The sequence below is a fragment of the Camelus bactrianus genome, chromosome 4 (assembly GCF_048773025.1).
Source record: "Camelus bactrianus isolate YW-2024 breed Bactrian camel chromosome 4, ASM4877302v1, whole genome shotgun sequence".
NCBI classification, from domain to species: Eukaryota; Metazoa; Chordata; class Mammalia; order Artiodactyla; family Camelidae; genus Camelus; species Camelus bactrianus.
In genome coordinates this window covers 53,593,657-53,609,331 of record NC_133542.1, presented here as the reverse complement: position 1 = coordinate 53,609,331, position 15,675 = coordinate 53,593,657, and the positions used below count along the sequence as shown (strand labels likewise).

At 34.5% G+C, this 15,675-nt stretch overlaps 1 protein-coding gene across 3 annotated transcripts in view; it reads right to left on the bottom strand.

Annotated features, from left to right (window-relative positions):
- Positions 1-15,675, bottom strand: part of FSD1L (fibronectin type III and SPRY domain containing 1 like) — a 64,772-nt gene that overhangs the window by 40,940 nt on the left and 8,157 nt on the right. For 2 of the 3 annotated variants that reach the window (XM_074361931.1, XM_074361932.1), the window contains exons 2-4: positions 8,307-8,402; positions 5,794-5,925; positions 616-717 (exon numbers count right to left, since the gene is read on the bottom strand). In XM_074361931.1, coding sequence (XP_074218032.1) covers positions 616-717; positions 5,794-5,925; positions 8,307-8,402 — 330 coding nt within the window. Of the gene's footprint in view, positions 1-615; positions 718-5,793; positions 5,926-8,306; positions 8,403-9,629; positions 9,695-15,675 lie in introns of all 3 variants that reach the window. The other variant, XM_074361933.1, reaches the window with a different exon arrangement.

Here is a 15,675-nt window from a genome sequence, read left to right as displayed (position 1 = left end):
CTAGGTTAAAACACTAGCAGTCATCTTGCTCTACTATTTATTATCTTCACAGCAAATATGCCCCTTAAGGACCTATATTTTCATACTTAAATAAAACATTCAAACAATTACATAAGCTAAACAGTGAGACATTTAACAACAAATTTAATAACAAATCTCACAGTGCTCTCATATATGCATCAAGTGATGATGTTTTCCCAATCAGCTCACTGAAAAAAACACCAACCTAGATTTTTTAAAATGTTAACAGCAATATCAATCTTCTTTCCTTAGTAAGAAAATGTTTATAACAAAAGTATGACTCAGCTGAAGTGCAAAGTACCTTTCAGTGGGCATGTAACTGAAAAAAAAAAGAGTAACTTCATTCATCTGAATTAAGAATTAAAGAAAAATTAAACAATTATATGTTCATGACCCCAATGACACATACTTCTAAGTATATGCTCTGGAATAAATGAACACCTATCACTCTATTAACAAGAAATTCTAAGCCTTTTCTAGTATTAGAAATGACTAAATCAATCCAAAACTAAAAGGGGAAACACCATTTTCTTTTAAACAAAACTTTCCTTTTTAAGTGGATTAGTCTCATTTTTTTGTTTGTTTTTTTGGTACCTTTGAAAATTCTTCAGGTTCCTTTATATCTAATGACCGTGTTGCAAATTCTAGAAGTTCTTCTGAGTTCTCCAGCGCATTATTACATTGACTAAGCTGATTCTAAAAATAATAATAATAACAATAATATATCACTAAAAAAGAAGTTCCTGTTGTCATTAGAAACTTAAATATACAGTTAGAATGAATGTTACAATCTTAATAGCAATAATTGAACAAACATACTTTAGAGAGGTATTGAAGCAAGGTAATCACTAGCCGTATGTAGAACAAATTTTAATTATCCTAAAAACTTCCATAATTTGTCCAGAATAGCTTAACTGCATACAGATAAAGATATATTCATCACTTAAAAACACACATAAAAAAACATAGCAATTATTAATAGCTGGGGTCAAATTTACTTAAAAATTCTTCTTATCATAAGGGTAGTCAGAAAACTACCAACAATTTAAATTAAAATATCAAAATAATCCGTCTGCAGACAACATCCTCTATAATGAAGACTAAATTTCTTGATATTTACCAAAGCTAAAGTTCATCAGGTACATTCAGTTGAGCACAATCTTGGTACTCCATTTATCATATTACTCAAGAATACATACTACTAAAATGCTAAGTTATGGTTTCCAAAAGTGGATAACACAGGAATCACAAATGCAAGTCCCTAGATTTCCATAAATCAAAGGGGAACAAAAGATAACTGTTACAGTGATGTGCTCTGTTACAGTGATGCATTAATTTCACCTAACACAATCTTTCTTATTCAGTTCTCTCTCCCCACCTCGCCACCTCTTCTCACTTTATCATTTGTAGGTTTAAAACTAAGCCTAGCTATATGAAAATATTGTTAGTGATACCTTTAAACAAAGCAATGGACCCATTCCTATGTTTTTAAGTGTATTCAAGATTTTTCTTCAGAATATTTATTATTATCTATTCTATATTCAAATCTACTTAGTTTTCCCTTAAGATACACATTAAATATAAATTATATCTCATTTTATTGGTTTTGGATGTATCCTATTGTACTTTGGAAAAACAGAATAGTTCAGTCAAAGTTTACGTTAAAAGAGGTTTTTATGTGTCATTCTAAGAACCCAACTACAATTTCATAAAAATATTACTCTTCCTATGGCTAAACCTTTTATGAATTTCAAAGAATTACCAGAACACCATTTGAAATATCCCATTTGTAGAAGGGCTTAATAAAAGGCTTATGCAAAATCACCAAGAATAAAATGGTAGGTATAAATGGTCTATACAGGATCACTAGGACAGAGTTAAGTCAAAGTAGCATAAAAGTGAAAAAGAGCAAGAATAAAGAATGTATTTCAAGGAACTATTAAAGTAAAAAACTCAATCTGAAGTCAAAGTTTGAAATAAAATAGCATCTTAGTTTAAGAAAGTGCTATGAATTTTTTTTGAAGTCAAGAGGGAAAGCAAAAAAAAAGAACAAAGGAATACAACTTTAAGAGCACTTAGTTATTCAGAGGAATTGTTAAAATATCTTAATGAAAACAACATGCTATTGAGTTTGTAAACCCAAAGAAAGAACAAAGATGCTCTATTATCTCCAACTAAAGAAGGAAATGGCATGATTAACCAAGTGGTGATTCTTTCTAATACTTGGTTTATAAACTATCCCAAGAAAGCTTAATGGTTTGAGTTACCATTAGGCTGAGATCACCATAGCTTTTCCTTTGAATCATAACACAAGAATATCCTGAAGAATGAAGTCATTTTATGTTCACAAAGCTTATGTCTGGGTCTTATTTTACAAGCTAATGTCCCTTCAATATCCTTTGATCTCCCCTAGATCACCATTCCTATTAAAAAACTGAAAATTTTTGTGGCATTGAAAAGAAAAGACAAATATTAAGAATTACAAAAGATAAGATAAAAGGAGGGAAAAAATGGAATCACTGAGGAAAAAAAGGAAGATCTGATGTGATGATACCGGAAGAAAAGATGGTGCTAACATCTCTGCAGTCATCACTTTCAACGAGTATTCAGAACTCTGTTTCTCCTATTTTTGCAACACTCTGAATCCTCCCATCAATATTCACAGCTAATGATGAATTTGATAAAATACTTGATCAAAAAATCAGAGTAATGTCATCTTATTTAAAAACAGCCCAAATGCAGTTGAATGGAAGACTTCCATGAATCAAATCAATTGCAAATATATATATATATATATTTATATATATATATTTATTATCATTGTAATTAAGAGTCACAAAACCCAAAGTGGACAAAGTTCATCTGAGATTCCATGAGAAAAAGAGTTTAAATGAATTTATATGACCCAATTATTTATTACTGGGAATTTAGTGAAACTAGAAATATAAATTCAATAGTTTACAAGAGCAATAAATGCAGCCTGTTCTAAGAAGAGCACTATCGATTTTACATATTCACCCACATATACCCAGCTCTGTACAGGGCTGCCAGAAAATAAGTTCTGATACGAAAATATCATACTTCTTCTGGAAGTCTAAAGACATATTTTAAAAATCCAAAAATCCACAATGGATAGACTATCTAATTCTGAAAATGTCAAACGTCCTGACTTTAAAAAGGACAGCATTCCTAAATATCAAAATGCACACACAATGATATTAGATCTCTCCTCAAAATCAGCAGTGACATGGCCTAAAGATGATTCTAAGACTCTTCCAGACTTTTGATCTGATTATGTTAACAACTGAACCACCTCTTACCTGAAATATCCTCTCTCAAAGTGCTTCAAATAAGTTTCTAAGAATTGTTCCTGAATTCCATTCCTTTCACGAGCCCTCTGCATTATGTGCAGCTGTATGGTATTTACATTAACATTATTCTTAAATAAATTATATCTTATATACATTTTTGCTTACTCCTATCAATTCTAATCTGGCAGAGGATTTGCTTTCCTTTCTTTTCACTTTTCTGTATGGCAAGCATAACAACACATAATGAAGATAATAAAATAATTTTTAAAAATCCAATGATAATTGTGACTTCAATGTCTAATAATGCTTTTCCAAAGTCATTATCATAAGAGCTTCATCTCCAATGTCTGTGAATTTTGAGGAGAGAAAGGGAAAATAGAGAAAGGGACCTAAAAGACGCTAATTAGTAAACTGCCATTATTTTAAAAACTAGTAATATAATAAGACACATGATTCATACAGGACAAGTACAAAGTATTTTCTAAACACAAGTGGCAAAGTTCCTACTCTAAAGAAGGATGTTAACAGTTCGATTTTATTTAGCCAATTGCAAGTTTTTAAAAATGTGTCTATTTGCTGCTTCTATCTCCCCTATTAACAATGCCAGAAAAATAAACTGCATGCACAGTTAAGCAGAAAGAAGATGTCAACAAAAATGTAGGCACCAACCAGGTATTTGGAACTTACAGGTAAGAGAAAAGGAAAATAATATCAGCAGTATTGGAATATCACTCACACCAGGGATAGTTAGAGGTGGGAGATAAAAACTTAATGCACATTCCATATGCATGAGATTTTTGTCACTTGAAGAGGAAAAAGTAGAAAAAATAGGACTCAAGGTCATTTTGGTAGCAGATTTAACATGTGGCACAGGCTAGGCTGACAGAAATGGTGGCTGGTGAACACAATAAAGATGAAGATAGTGAGAGCCGTCTTAGCAGAGAAAAAGTATGAGGAGAAAGAAAGGAAAGCTGCAGATTAAGCAACTGAACACTCTAATGGTATTCCAAACCGCTGCTGTGAAGGATTCGGGTCAAGACAGGATAGAAATCTGCACAGGACAAGCTGCAGGTGAGATTTTCAGAAGATGCTGAGTTTTCCTTTTATCTCCAATCTTGTTTTTTAAATGACTGAATTTATTTATGAAATTTATGGATATTTTATGACTAAATTAATTACCTTTGAATGGTTTAAGTACATTTGACCCTTGAACGAGGGGTTAATTCATATATAACTTAGAATCGACCGTCTGTATTTGCAGTTCCTCAACATCCAATGATTTAACCAACCAAGGACTGTGTGGTACTATAGTATTTACTACTGAAAGATATCAGCTCATAAGTGGACCCTCACAGTTCAAACCCACGTTGTTCAACTCTAATACAACTGCCACCTCCTAAATATAAACAAGAAATCTCAACCTGGAAGAATGGACAGATTTGAAAGGGTATTTAACCCTTGGAAACTGTGTGTGTAAGACAGAAAGAGAACATTTGTGTTCTTCCATAGCTTTCAGATTCTTAAAGACATCTGTGACCAAAATTCACACACAAAAATCAGTTGCATTTCTATACACCAACAATGAACAATCCAAGAAGGAAATTAAGAAAACAATCCCATTTACAATAGCATCAAAAAACAATGAAATACTCTGGAGTAAACTTAACCAGGGAGGCAAAAGACCTGTTCACTGAACACTACAAAACACTGCTGAAAGAAATTAAATACACAAATAAATGTAAAGACATCTGGTGGTCATGGATTGGAAGACTTACTATTGTTAAAATTTCTCTACTACCCAAAGCAATCAACAAATTCAATGCAATCCCTATCAAAATTTCAAGGTACCCCCATGTTTACTGCAGCATTACTCACAACAGCCAAGAGATGGAAGCAGCCCAAATGTTCATAGACAGATAAACAGATAAAGAAAATGTGGTATATTTATACAATGGAATATTATTCACCCATAGAAAAGGAAATTCTAGCACTTGCTACAAGATGGATGAACTTTGAGGACATTATGCTGAGTGAAACAAGCCAATCACAAAAGGGACAAATACTATATGACTCCACTTGTGTAAGTTATCTAGAGTAGTCAAAATCATGGAAACAGAAAACACAATGGTGGCGGACAAGCAGTGGGGAAAGGGGCAAATGGGGAGTAGTTTAACTGGTATAGTTTCAGTTCTGCAAGATGAAAAAAAGTTCTAGAGACCTGTTGCACAACAATGTGAATATAGTTAATACCACTGTACATTTAAAAATGGTTAAGACAGTAAATCTTGGGGGTTTTACTACAATTTAAAAAAAGGCATCTATGACCAAAATAAAGTTAAGAATCATTCCTCTACTAGATATAAGCACAATTATGCACAAAAATTCACTAATTTTTGCTTTCAATAGATCAAGCACTATACAGACTAAAATTATTCATATTTAAATAGTTGTATGATCTCACCTGTAACTCTTGTGATTTACGAGCTTGTTCCTGCTTGATACTGTTAATCATACTTTCTTTTACCTCATCCAATATGGTGTATAAACTATCAAATTCTTCATCTAACTCTGAAAGTATGTTAGAAGAATTTTCCTGTTTAATAAACAAAGATTTTACTGAAAAGATGTCAAGCATTAAAAAACTAAAAGATACAGTATTTATCAAAGGAGAGAATAGATTCATGTTATGAACCCCTCAGCCTAACATCAGAAAATAACAAAATTCTAATATTTGACATAAGGCTTTAAAAACAGATCAATCCAAGAAGCTGGCTGCTAATGCTGGTAGTTCTATTTCAGCAGTGCTATGAGTTAAGTAGCCCTTTATGAACTAGCCCATAGTCTCCTCACCTTTTATAATACCATTTCCACAGGACAATGTGAAAGGTGGTTTTTAAGGTTGTCAACTTTGTCCAGACCTTTAGGCTCTAAGGCAGACCCTAAGCCAGTGGTTCTCAACCTTTGGTGTGCATCAGAATCATCAGTGAAGCAGATTTAAAAAAAAAATACTCCATAGATTTTAATTCTGTAACTCTGAGGAACAGTCTGGGCATAGAGGGATGGGGCTGGTGTTGTGCAAACTTCTTCATCTTTCAGGTTGTCTAAAACACTGCATTTACGTAAGATAAGCAGAACTTAAAAGGCTAAGCAATTTCTTACTGGATCCTAAGAGGTTTATCACACACTGAATATCAGTGCTAGAAGGAACCTCAGAAATCATCTACTGACTAGAATTTGTAGTCAAATTTCTAAATTTTATAAACTAAAATACATATAAATGACTTGCCCAAAGCCACACAGTTACTGTGGCAGAATCAATGAAGTTACTGGTTACTAATGGCAGAATCAATAAAACATTTCAAGTCTGCTGACCTCTTAGATTCCCTCACAGCCTCATTAAGCAGGATACTGCTATTTCAACATGAAATAACAAAACATCTGTGAAAACCCTAGATAAGTGATATCCACACTTGGAACAATTATGAGACAGAAGAAATTACCTTAAGGCATTTTTCAACATAGATGAATCATTCAATTAAAAGAAGCAGAACTGGCACGGGCTTAGAGAACTAATACAATACAATCAATACATACAATCATAATGCATAATCATAATCCAAACTTTTGCTTATAATGTTTGTAAAAACCAGACATCATCTCACCGGAGTCTTACTGAAAGTGGTGTTAATCATTTTACTAGTTTCTTTACAGTAGTAACACCATGCTGTGGGAGGAGAAATGTCAGTCTGGAAGGCAGGAGACCTAAGTCAAATTCTACATTAACTACTCTGTAATGGTGTGACCTTGGACAAGCCACTCAAATTCCAGGACCTCAGTTTTTTCATCTGTAAAAAGGAACTGGACTACTCTTTTCCCCTTCAATGACCAATTGGCACACGCTTACAGTCTCTTACCCATTACATCTTATGCTCCCAACTTCAGTGACAAGGGTGTAGGTTAATCAACCGCCCTCAATTTTTTTCTGGATGCTCAGGTAACGTCCTAATAATTTATCAATCAGAAAAATAGTTTGAGCTAGCTCTATCTTAAGGTCTCTTTTTCTAGATGTCAAGTGGGATGATTCTCTTGTTCATATATCAAGAGTTTTAGAACCACTAGCTTTGCTTATTTAAAGAAAGTGGATTCATGGATTTACCAAATTTTCCAATAAAACAATTCAAGAAAGACAGTTAAAGTGGTGAAGGTTATAATCAACTAACTTCAATTACAGCAAATTCAGAAGTAAAGAAAATACAAGACCATAAGGTTTAGCAAGAACCAGGCAATTACCCAGGTTGAACCAAACAAAAACCATAGGAAACGATTCACTGTCTACAAGTGTTGTACAAATCTTCTTTGTTTATTTTACAAACAAATGGCCCTCAAATTAATAAAGGCACATCCATGGGAAAGCACCACCAACTTATCTTAAGGTCCCTTCCACAATCAACATTTGATTCTTTACAACATGGATTATCCGTCTAAATGTGGGACCATTTCCCCTCTCTCCTCGTTGGGCACTTTCCCTTTTACTTTTGTATTTTACTTTCATCCAGTTCTGCAAGTGCTGGATATAAATGACACTCTGCAAGTACTATCTACATTTTCCCTCTACAATTTTATTTACTGTAAAAAAAAAGTTTAGTGTCCCAGTACTTTCAGAAAGGTACAGTTTGCTCTTAATTGGAATTAGAAAAGAACAAACAGGAAATGGAAAGGAATAAAAGTGAGCATTATAATATTCCTAGCAACCACTATTCCAGAGTTTTCTCTTTCCATTACTATTTGATCTTTCCACAGAGAATGCAGTAATAGCAAAGAAAGCATTTTTATTTATCTGCCATTTGAAAACCTTGCTATCACCTCTATTAGTTTATAATCAAGTTGATGGTGTATATATTTACATGTCTGATTCAACCCAACAATCACTGATTGTGACATATGTACACAAACTTTTCAAAAACAGATTCCTACCTGAACTCCTTTTAGTGTTTGATTTAGTGTATCAATAAAGTTCTGAATTTCATCATTTTTATTTGCCAGAGTTGAAATGATCCTTTGTAGAGCTTCCTAGGATTAAAAAAAATTAAACATTACGATATTTTATTAAAAGAGAATTATAATCTTCATAACAATTCTCTAAACAAACCCTTTATGTAAGAGTATATTATATAATAAATAGGACCAATTGTTCATTGAACTCATTGTTCAAATTTTCCGAAGGCTCTAATTACAAAAGATGGGGTATGTATTTGTACTGTTTTAAAACCTCTTATTTCCAGTGTTCAGCGTAACCACCACCATACCTTTCACACTGAAGATGATCAGTATTATTTAATATAAAGTTACTTTAGGTCATAAGGCCATGGCAAAGGAACAGAATCAAATCCTTAAGTGTTGCAAAAACAAATGGAAACTTGTAATCGACATCAGGATATGAGGAATAAAAGCAGAGACACTGAAATCTGACATTTTATTTATTTATAAAAATGGAAAACATTATATTTTAGAAATATGAAAGTAGATAATAAATTTGCAGTTAAAATCACAAAATTCATTGCAATATTTACAGATGCTACAGAACCACAATAAGGTAAGCAATTTTGGTAGCAAATACCTCAGACTTTCTGACAATATTTCCTTTTTAAATAAAATACTAAATTATTTAATTTTCTCTTATTCTCTAGTTCAGTGCTGTCCAATAAAATTTCCTGCTATATTGGAAATATCCTAAATATGTGCTGTTTAATATGGTAGTACTAGCCACATGAAGCTACTGAGCTCTTGAAATGTGGATAGAGCAACTGAGGAACTAAATTTACTTCTTTTTAACTTTAATTAATTTCACTTTTTATTGCCATATATGACAAGTCCTGTAATACTGGACATCACAGGTCTAGCTCTTTAATAACTCTTCATGGGTAGCAAAATCCAAACAAGGTACCTGTATTCCCAGTAAAAATCAAAAGCAAGTACTTTTACTTTGTAATTTTCCTAGAAGCACAAGCCTTATTTCCGTAAGCACCTACAAGCATAAACATTTTAATAATTTCCTGTAAGATTCTGTGTAATAATGGTTCTCCTCAAAATATAATAAAAATATAAGGCTACATATAAAAAGCTCAGGAAATAATCTGATAAAGGGATAATATTTCATATAAATGTTCATAAAGTATTATAGTAATAAAAATTAAAATTATTACAGCTCTCATTTAATTCTCACAACAATCCCTGGAGATAAGTAGGTATTATTACCATCCCTGAAGCGACCTAGGGCTCTCTGCTGTATTCACTTACCTATATTATTTCTTTCCATCCTCACTGCTGGTGTTATTTTAGTATAATAACACAATGAAGTTATGCTATGAAAGACCAACACCAAGAGTTAGCTTTTTATCCTGTTGGTGTTCCCCTAGAAACAGGTACACCAAGATTAAATACAAAGACAGCAGGCAGAATGAAGCCAGTACCTGGGAGAGGGGTGGGCACAGCTGGAGGGATGACAGTGGTGGTACAGAGATGCAGAAAAGGAGAGCACTGGACTTAAGAGTTGTTTAAGTATTCATCCAAGATAGGCCCTCTGCGTATTTTAAATTTTTTTAATTAATTTTTTTAATGGAGGTACTGGGGACTGAACCTAGGACCTTGTGCATGCTAAGCATGCACTCGACCACTGAGCTTTACCCACTCACCTCTCTGTATATTTTAAAACAATACAATCCAACAGTAAATATGGTTCTGCCAATCCTCGGCCTGTGTACAGTACGCTTCAATTAAGGCTGGGCTCCTTCAAGTTAATGGACTATCTGCCTCCCATTCTATCCCTCCTAATGGCAGGATAATATTCATACTATACACATAGGAAAACAGATTCAATCAGTTGCCCAAAGTGACACTGCTAGAAAGGTAGAAATTATGCTCAATCTGTCTCCAAAGTCATGCTCTAGAATACTGCCTCTAAACCTAAGTAATTTGTCCATCACATGAAACACCCATAAAATAAATTGTATATTGTTTCAAAAACTAGGTTTGTTAAGGCTCTTCAGTGACATATAAAACCACTGGAATTTTCATGGAGAATCACAGCTTGAGCTAAAGCTTTGCTCACTGATAGGCATATCTAGTGAACTTCAAGGTACAGATGATAACACTCTATCAGAACAGGGGTTAAGGAGTCTTGTGGAAGAGATCTTGAAAAGGAGGAGCCAGGCCCAGTGAATTCAACCCAATAACAAAATTTGAATCACCAGAATATATGTCAGTTTAATAAAAACTGAAGGAAACTTCACCAGAAAACTATAGAATATTGGTATATAATAAAAGGCAGATCTAGTCCAAAGCAAAAACAAAAACAAAAACAAAAAAAACTTCCTAGCATAAAAATAGCTTTTCACTTTATTTTTTGTTCTAAACTTAGTAGCAAAGTATATTTGGAGAATTTTGCAGCAAAGAATTCTTTAGAAATAGCTGAAGCATACTGTCCCAGCTGGGTAAGCCCTAAGCTCCAAAAAGTTTAATGAGAAGCCTCTCGACCTTTTTAAAGCTCCTGCCATTTACTGAGTTTTGTCAAAGACATCTAAGTGCTCTAGTTTTTATTAGATCTTCAAGCTAAATCCTTTATATCTTGAGTTATGCACCTACTGAAAAGTGGAAAGAGTCTGTTCAGTGACATGAGTGGGCAGAATACACCCCCTATCAACTGCAATATCCTCATTGTCCTTAAAGCTACACCATTCAATAGAAATATAATGAGAGCCAATAGCATCTATATCAAAAAGTGAAAGAGACAAGGGTGACATTAATTTTAATATTTTACTTAACCCAACTGATCCAAAATATCATTTCAACATGTAATATTTAGCAATTATTGAGTTCATTCGTTCATTCCTTCCTTCCTTCTTTTTGGCACTAAATCTTCAAAATCCAATGTGTATTTTACACTTATAGCACATCTCAGTTCAAATTAGCCACATTTCCAGTGGTCAATTATCACATGTGGCTAGAAGTTACATACAGGACAACACAGCTTTAGCGACCTATACCATCCAAACAGTCCATATATTTCTAAGAGTGGGGATAGGGCAAAGATCATATATTGATCTGCTCAATTTGCAATTAATAATAAACAACCTAAAAACTTCTGGAACTTTTTCTTGGAACACCAGAATTTCCATACGTATTTATATCAGATTCTTGAAGTGTAATAGCTGTATGTGGATATAAGTTAACACTACAACCAAGTTCCTTGACCAGAATTTCACTAATTTCTTCGTTTTCAATTACGTGAATATTATGTCTAGAAATGGAAAGTTAATATTACAAGATTACCACCTCTCAAAAAAAACTGGTGCACAGACAACACTCCTTTGGGATCCCTCTGATACCTTAAGAAAGAGAAATACACTCTTCTCTAAAACTTATACTGCTCATTGTTTTTGGTTATAAAAGGCTTTGTGGGGATCACAAAGAGTACAAAGATCTATGGCAAGGGTGGCTTCTGACAAAAACGAGACTGCACCTGAGGACAGCCGACATGTAGATTCTACAAAGAGTCATCAGGATAATGCTGTTTTCTGTGTATGGTACAATTCCATACCTCCAAGAAATAATACCCTTAATCTTATCTTTACCATTCCCCTTTAATTCATTCAAAATTCAGCTATTACTAGAGAATGACAAGTGATCCTTCCCAAATTGTATTGGCCCAAAAAGTATTAATAGCAATCCATCTGGAAAGAAATCCTACCACCTGTGTTAAAAGCTTTTGGAGGAATGTTATTCTATATGAATTTTCAAAGGTTTTAAAAATATTATACTGTCCCAGTAAATGGCTGGGAAGAAAAGGTATTTAAAGGCTGATAAAGTATTTCAGGGAAACATCATCTCATTCTTTGAAGACAGAATGCTCTACGGTTCACATTCCGAATTTAACTGAGAGTTCTAGTACAGCATGAGGGTCTATCACAGAACACCCATACCCTAAGAAAGGCAGCTTTCCTTACCATCCAAATAACCAAGACTTAAGGCTGAGACTCTTGGGGTACTACTCTAACCTCTAGGTGGGAGAGCTTCGAGTCTTTACTGAATATATACCACTGAGATGCTCTAAGAATGAACAAGCCAGCTGAAGAGGGCTCTGGGGCCTCAATGTTTAAGATCACCTTTATTTTCGCAGCTACCAAATGCATTAGTAAACACAGCTGCAGAAGCAGCAGTCATCCAGATGAGCAAGAGTCGGAACCCAAACAATCCAAGACAACCTTGGTAGCTAATACAGATAAAGTGCTGCCTCTACTCTAATCTTTTCTAAGCCTAGAAGAAAAAAACGGGGGTGGGGGGGCAGTATCCTGAAGGTTCCCCAAGGGCAGCCTGCTGAGACGAGGGTTTCAGAAGCTTGGAAGCCACCTGCCCTTTTCATCTGTTGTGGAGAAGATGTGCAAATACAAAAGACTGTAATCAAGAGCTCACATGTAGCGTTCTGCTACGGTAGAAGTTCATCAGGGAGGGCTGAGAAATAAATCAGGAAGGGGACCAGGGCTTCAGCCATTCTGGCCCTCACAAGGTCAGTGACTGGCTAGACCTAGGATGGAAATGGCATAATGATAGAAAGAACTAAGAACCCAGCAGAAGTGGAAACCAAATTACAAGTAACCAAAATACTTAAGACAAACTACCACCTACACCGAAACTTATAAAAACTAAAGGATGAGGATTACATGAGCTGAGTTCTAATAAAACTTAACCCTAGCTTGTGTATGTGACAAGGGGCTTAAGTTCTCTCTAGGAGGTAAGAGTTAGGGAAGAGGTGTCCCAGGGATACTGTGTGCCTAATACAGGAGGTATGCAGGGGGAGGCAAGTTCAGTAGAATTTTTTTTAAAGTATTTTCTAAATATGGCACACAACATACCAAGGCAGGATAAGAAACTCAGAGAAAGAGGCAAAAGAAGAACTAAAAAAATACCATAATGCATGGAGTTTTCTTCCCGACACTATCCCTCCAGGGCCTCCAAATTCAATCACTAGCTTTTGTAATGGAGACACAAATAACTGATAAAGAAGTTGAGGGGGAAGTGCAAAGCCAGAATGTGATATAAGCTGAGTACGAGCACCATCAGACACAGCACCTATTCTCTGAGCTCCAGACCCTTCTACTCCAACTGCTTACCTGAAACCTCCACTTGGATGTCTCACAAGCACTTCAAACCTCAACATGTCATAATGTCCTCCACTAAACCTGAGCCCTCCCTAGTGCTCTATCTCTGCAAATGGCACCACGAGCTGCAAAATCAGAAACCTAGCGACTCAACATCAAAAACAAAATCCTGGGCAGAGGACCTGAATAGACATTTTTCCAAAGAAGACATACGGATGGCCAACAGGCACATGAAAAGTTGCTCAACATCATTAATCATCAGGGAAATAAAAATCAAACATACAATGAGATATCAGCTCACATCTGTCAGAATGCCTATTATCAAAAGACAAGTAACAAGCTTCAGAGAGGATATAGGAAAAAAGGAGACCTCGTACACTGTCGGTGGGAATGTAGTTTTGTGTAGCCACTATGGAAAACAGTATGGAGGTTCCTTCAAAAATAAAAAATAGAACTACCATACAATCCAGCTATTCCACTTCTGGATATTTATCTGAAAAGGAAAACACTAATCTGAAGAAAATGAAAATACTAATTCAAAATAACAAATGCACTCCTATGTTCACTGCAGCATTTTTCACAATAGCCAAGTTACAAAATCAACCTAACTGCCCACCGATAGATGAATGAATAAAGAAAGATGTGAGATAAATACACACACACACACACACACACACACACAATGGAATATTACTCAGCCATAAAAGGCATGAAATCTTGCCATGTGCAACAACATGGATGGACCTTGAGGGTATTATGCTAAGTGAAATAAGTCAGAGAAAGATAAATACCATATGATTTCACTTATAAGTGGAATCTAAAATACAAAACAAATGAACAAACATTATAAAATAGAAACAGTGTCATAGATATAGAGAACAAACAGGTGGTTGCCAGAGGAGAGGGGAGCAGGGAGGCGGGGGAAATAGGCAAGGGAAATTAAAAGGTAAAAACCTCCAATTAAAAAATAAATGAGTCTCAGAGATAAAATGTACAGTGTGAGGAATGTAGTTAATAATAATGTGGTATCTTTGTATGGTGACAGATGGTAACTAGATTTATTGTGATTTTGTAATTATAGCAATATCGAATCACCATCTTGTGCATCAGGAACTAACAAGCACATCAATTATACTTTACAAACAAACTCATAGAAAAAGAAATTAAATTTGTGGTTACCAGAAGCAGGGGTGACTCAGAATTGGATGAAGGCAGTCAACAGATACAAACTTCCAATCATAAGATAAGTAAGTACTAGGGATATAATGTACAACATAATTAATATAATTAACTCAGCTGCATATTATACATGAAAGTTGTTAAGAGAGCAAATCTTAAGAGTTACCATCACAAAGAAAAAATATTTTTCTCTTTTTCTTTTATTTTATATCTATATGAGATGATGGATGTTCACTAAACTTATTGTGATAATCATTTCATGATGTATGTAAGTCAAATCATTACGCTAAATATCTTAAATCTATGCAGTGCTATATGTCAATTCTACGTTAATAAAACTGGAAGAGAAAAAAAAAACCAGACACCTAGGCCATCATCATTATATCCTTTCCTTTCATTTGTACTCCACATGCAGTCACCAGGTTCTGTAGATTTTGCCTCCTAAATAGTTCTATAATCACTGCTACTACAACTCAGTATTGTATCTCAACTTACACTCTTGCAAAATTTCTTAACCGGCCTCTGATCCATTTTTTCTCCCCAATAATCAGTTCTCTACATTGCAGCTAGGGTAATATGTTAGTATCACTCCTTCTGCTTGATCGTCTTCGCACAAGTCCTTGGATAAAATCAAAAATCTTTTAACATGAGCTGTTAACATGACCTTAAATGTGACCTTACACTATCTGCAAGACCTGCATGATCTTCCCATTGCCTACCTCACCTGCTTCAACTCACACCAGACTTCTTCTCTCTTGTATTCCGGCTGCAGTAGCCTACTCTGAGTTTCTCTAATATGCCTTGCTTCCCATCTAGGAATCCTCACATTATCAGTTCCTAGAGCTATAACCACTGTTCTAAAACATATATACAATGTATTGTTAAAACAAGTTCCAAGAAAGTACAGAATGAGCCCACTGTGATATATATATATATATATATAAAGAAAGATGTGAAATAAATACACACACACACACACATATATGATGGAATAGTACTCAGCCATAAAA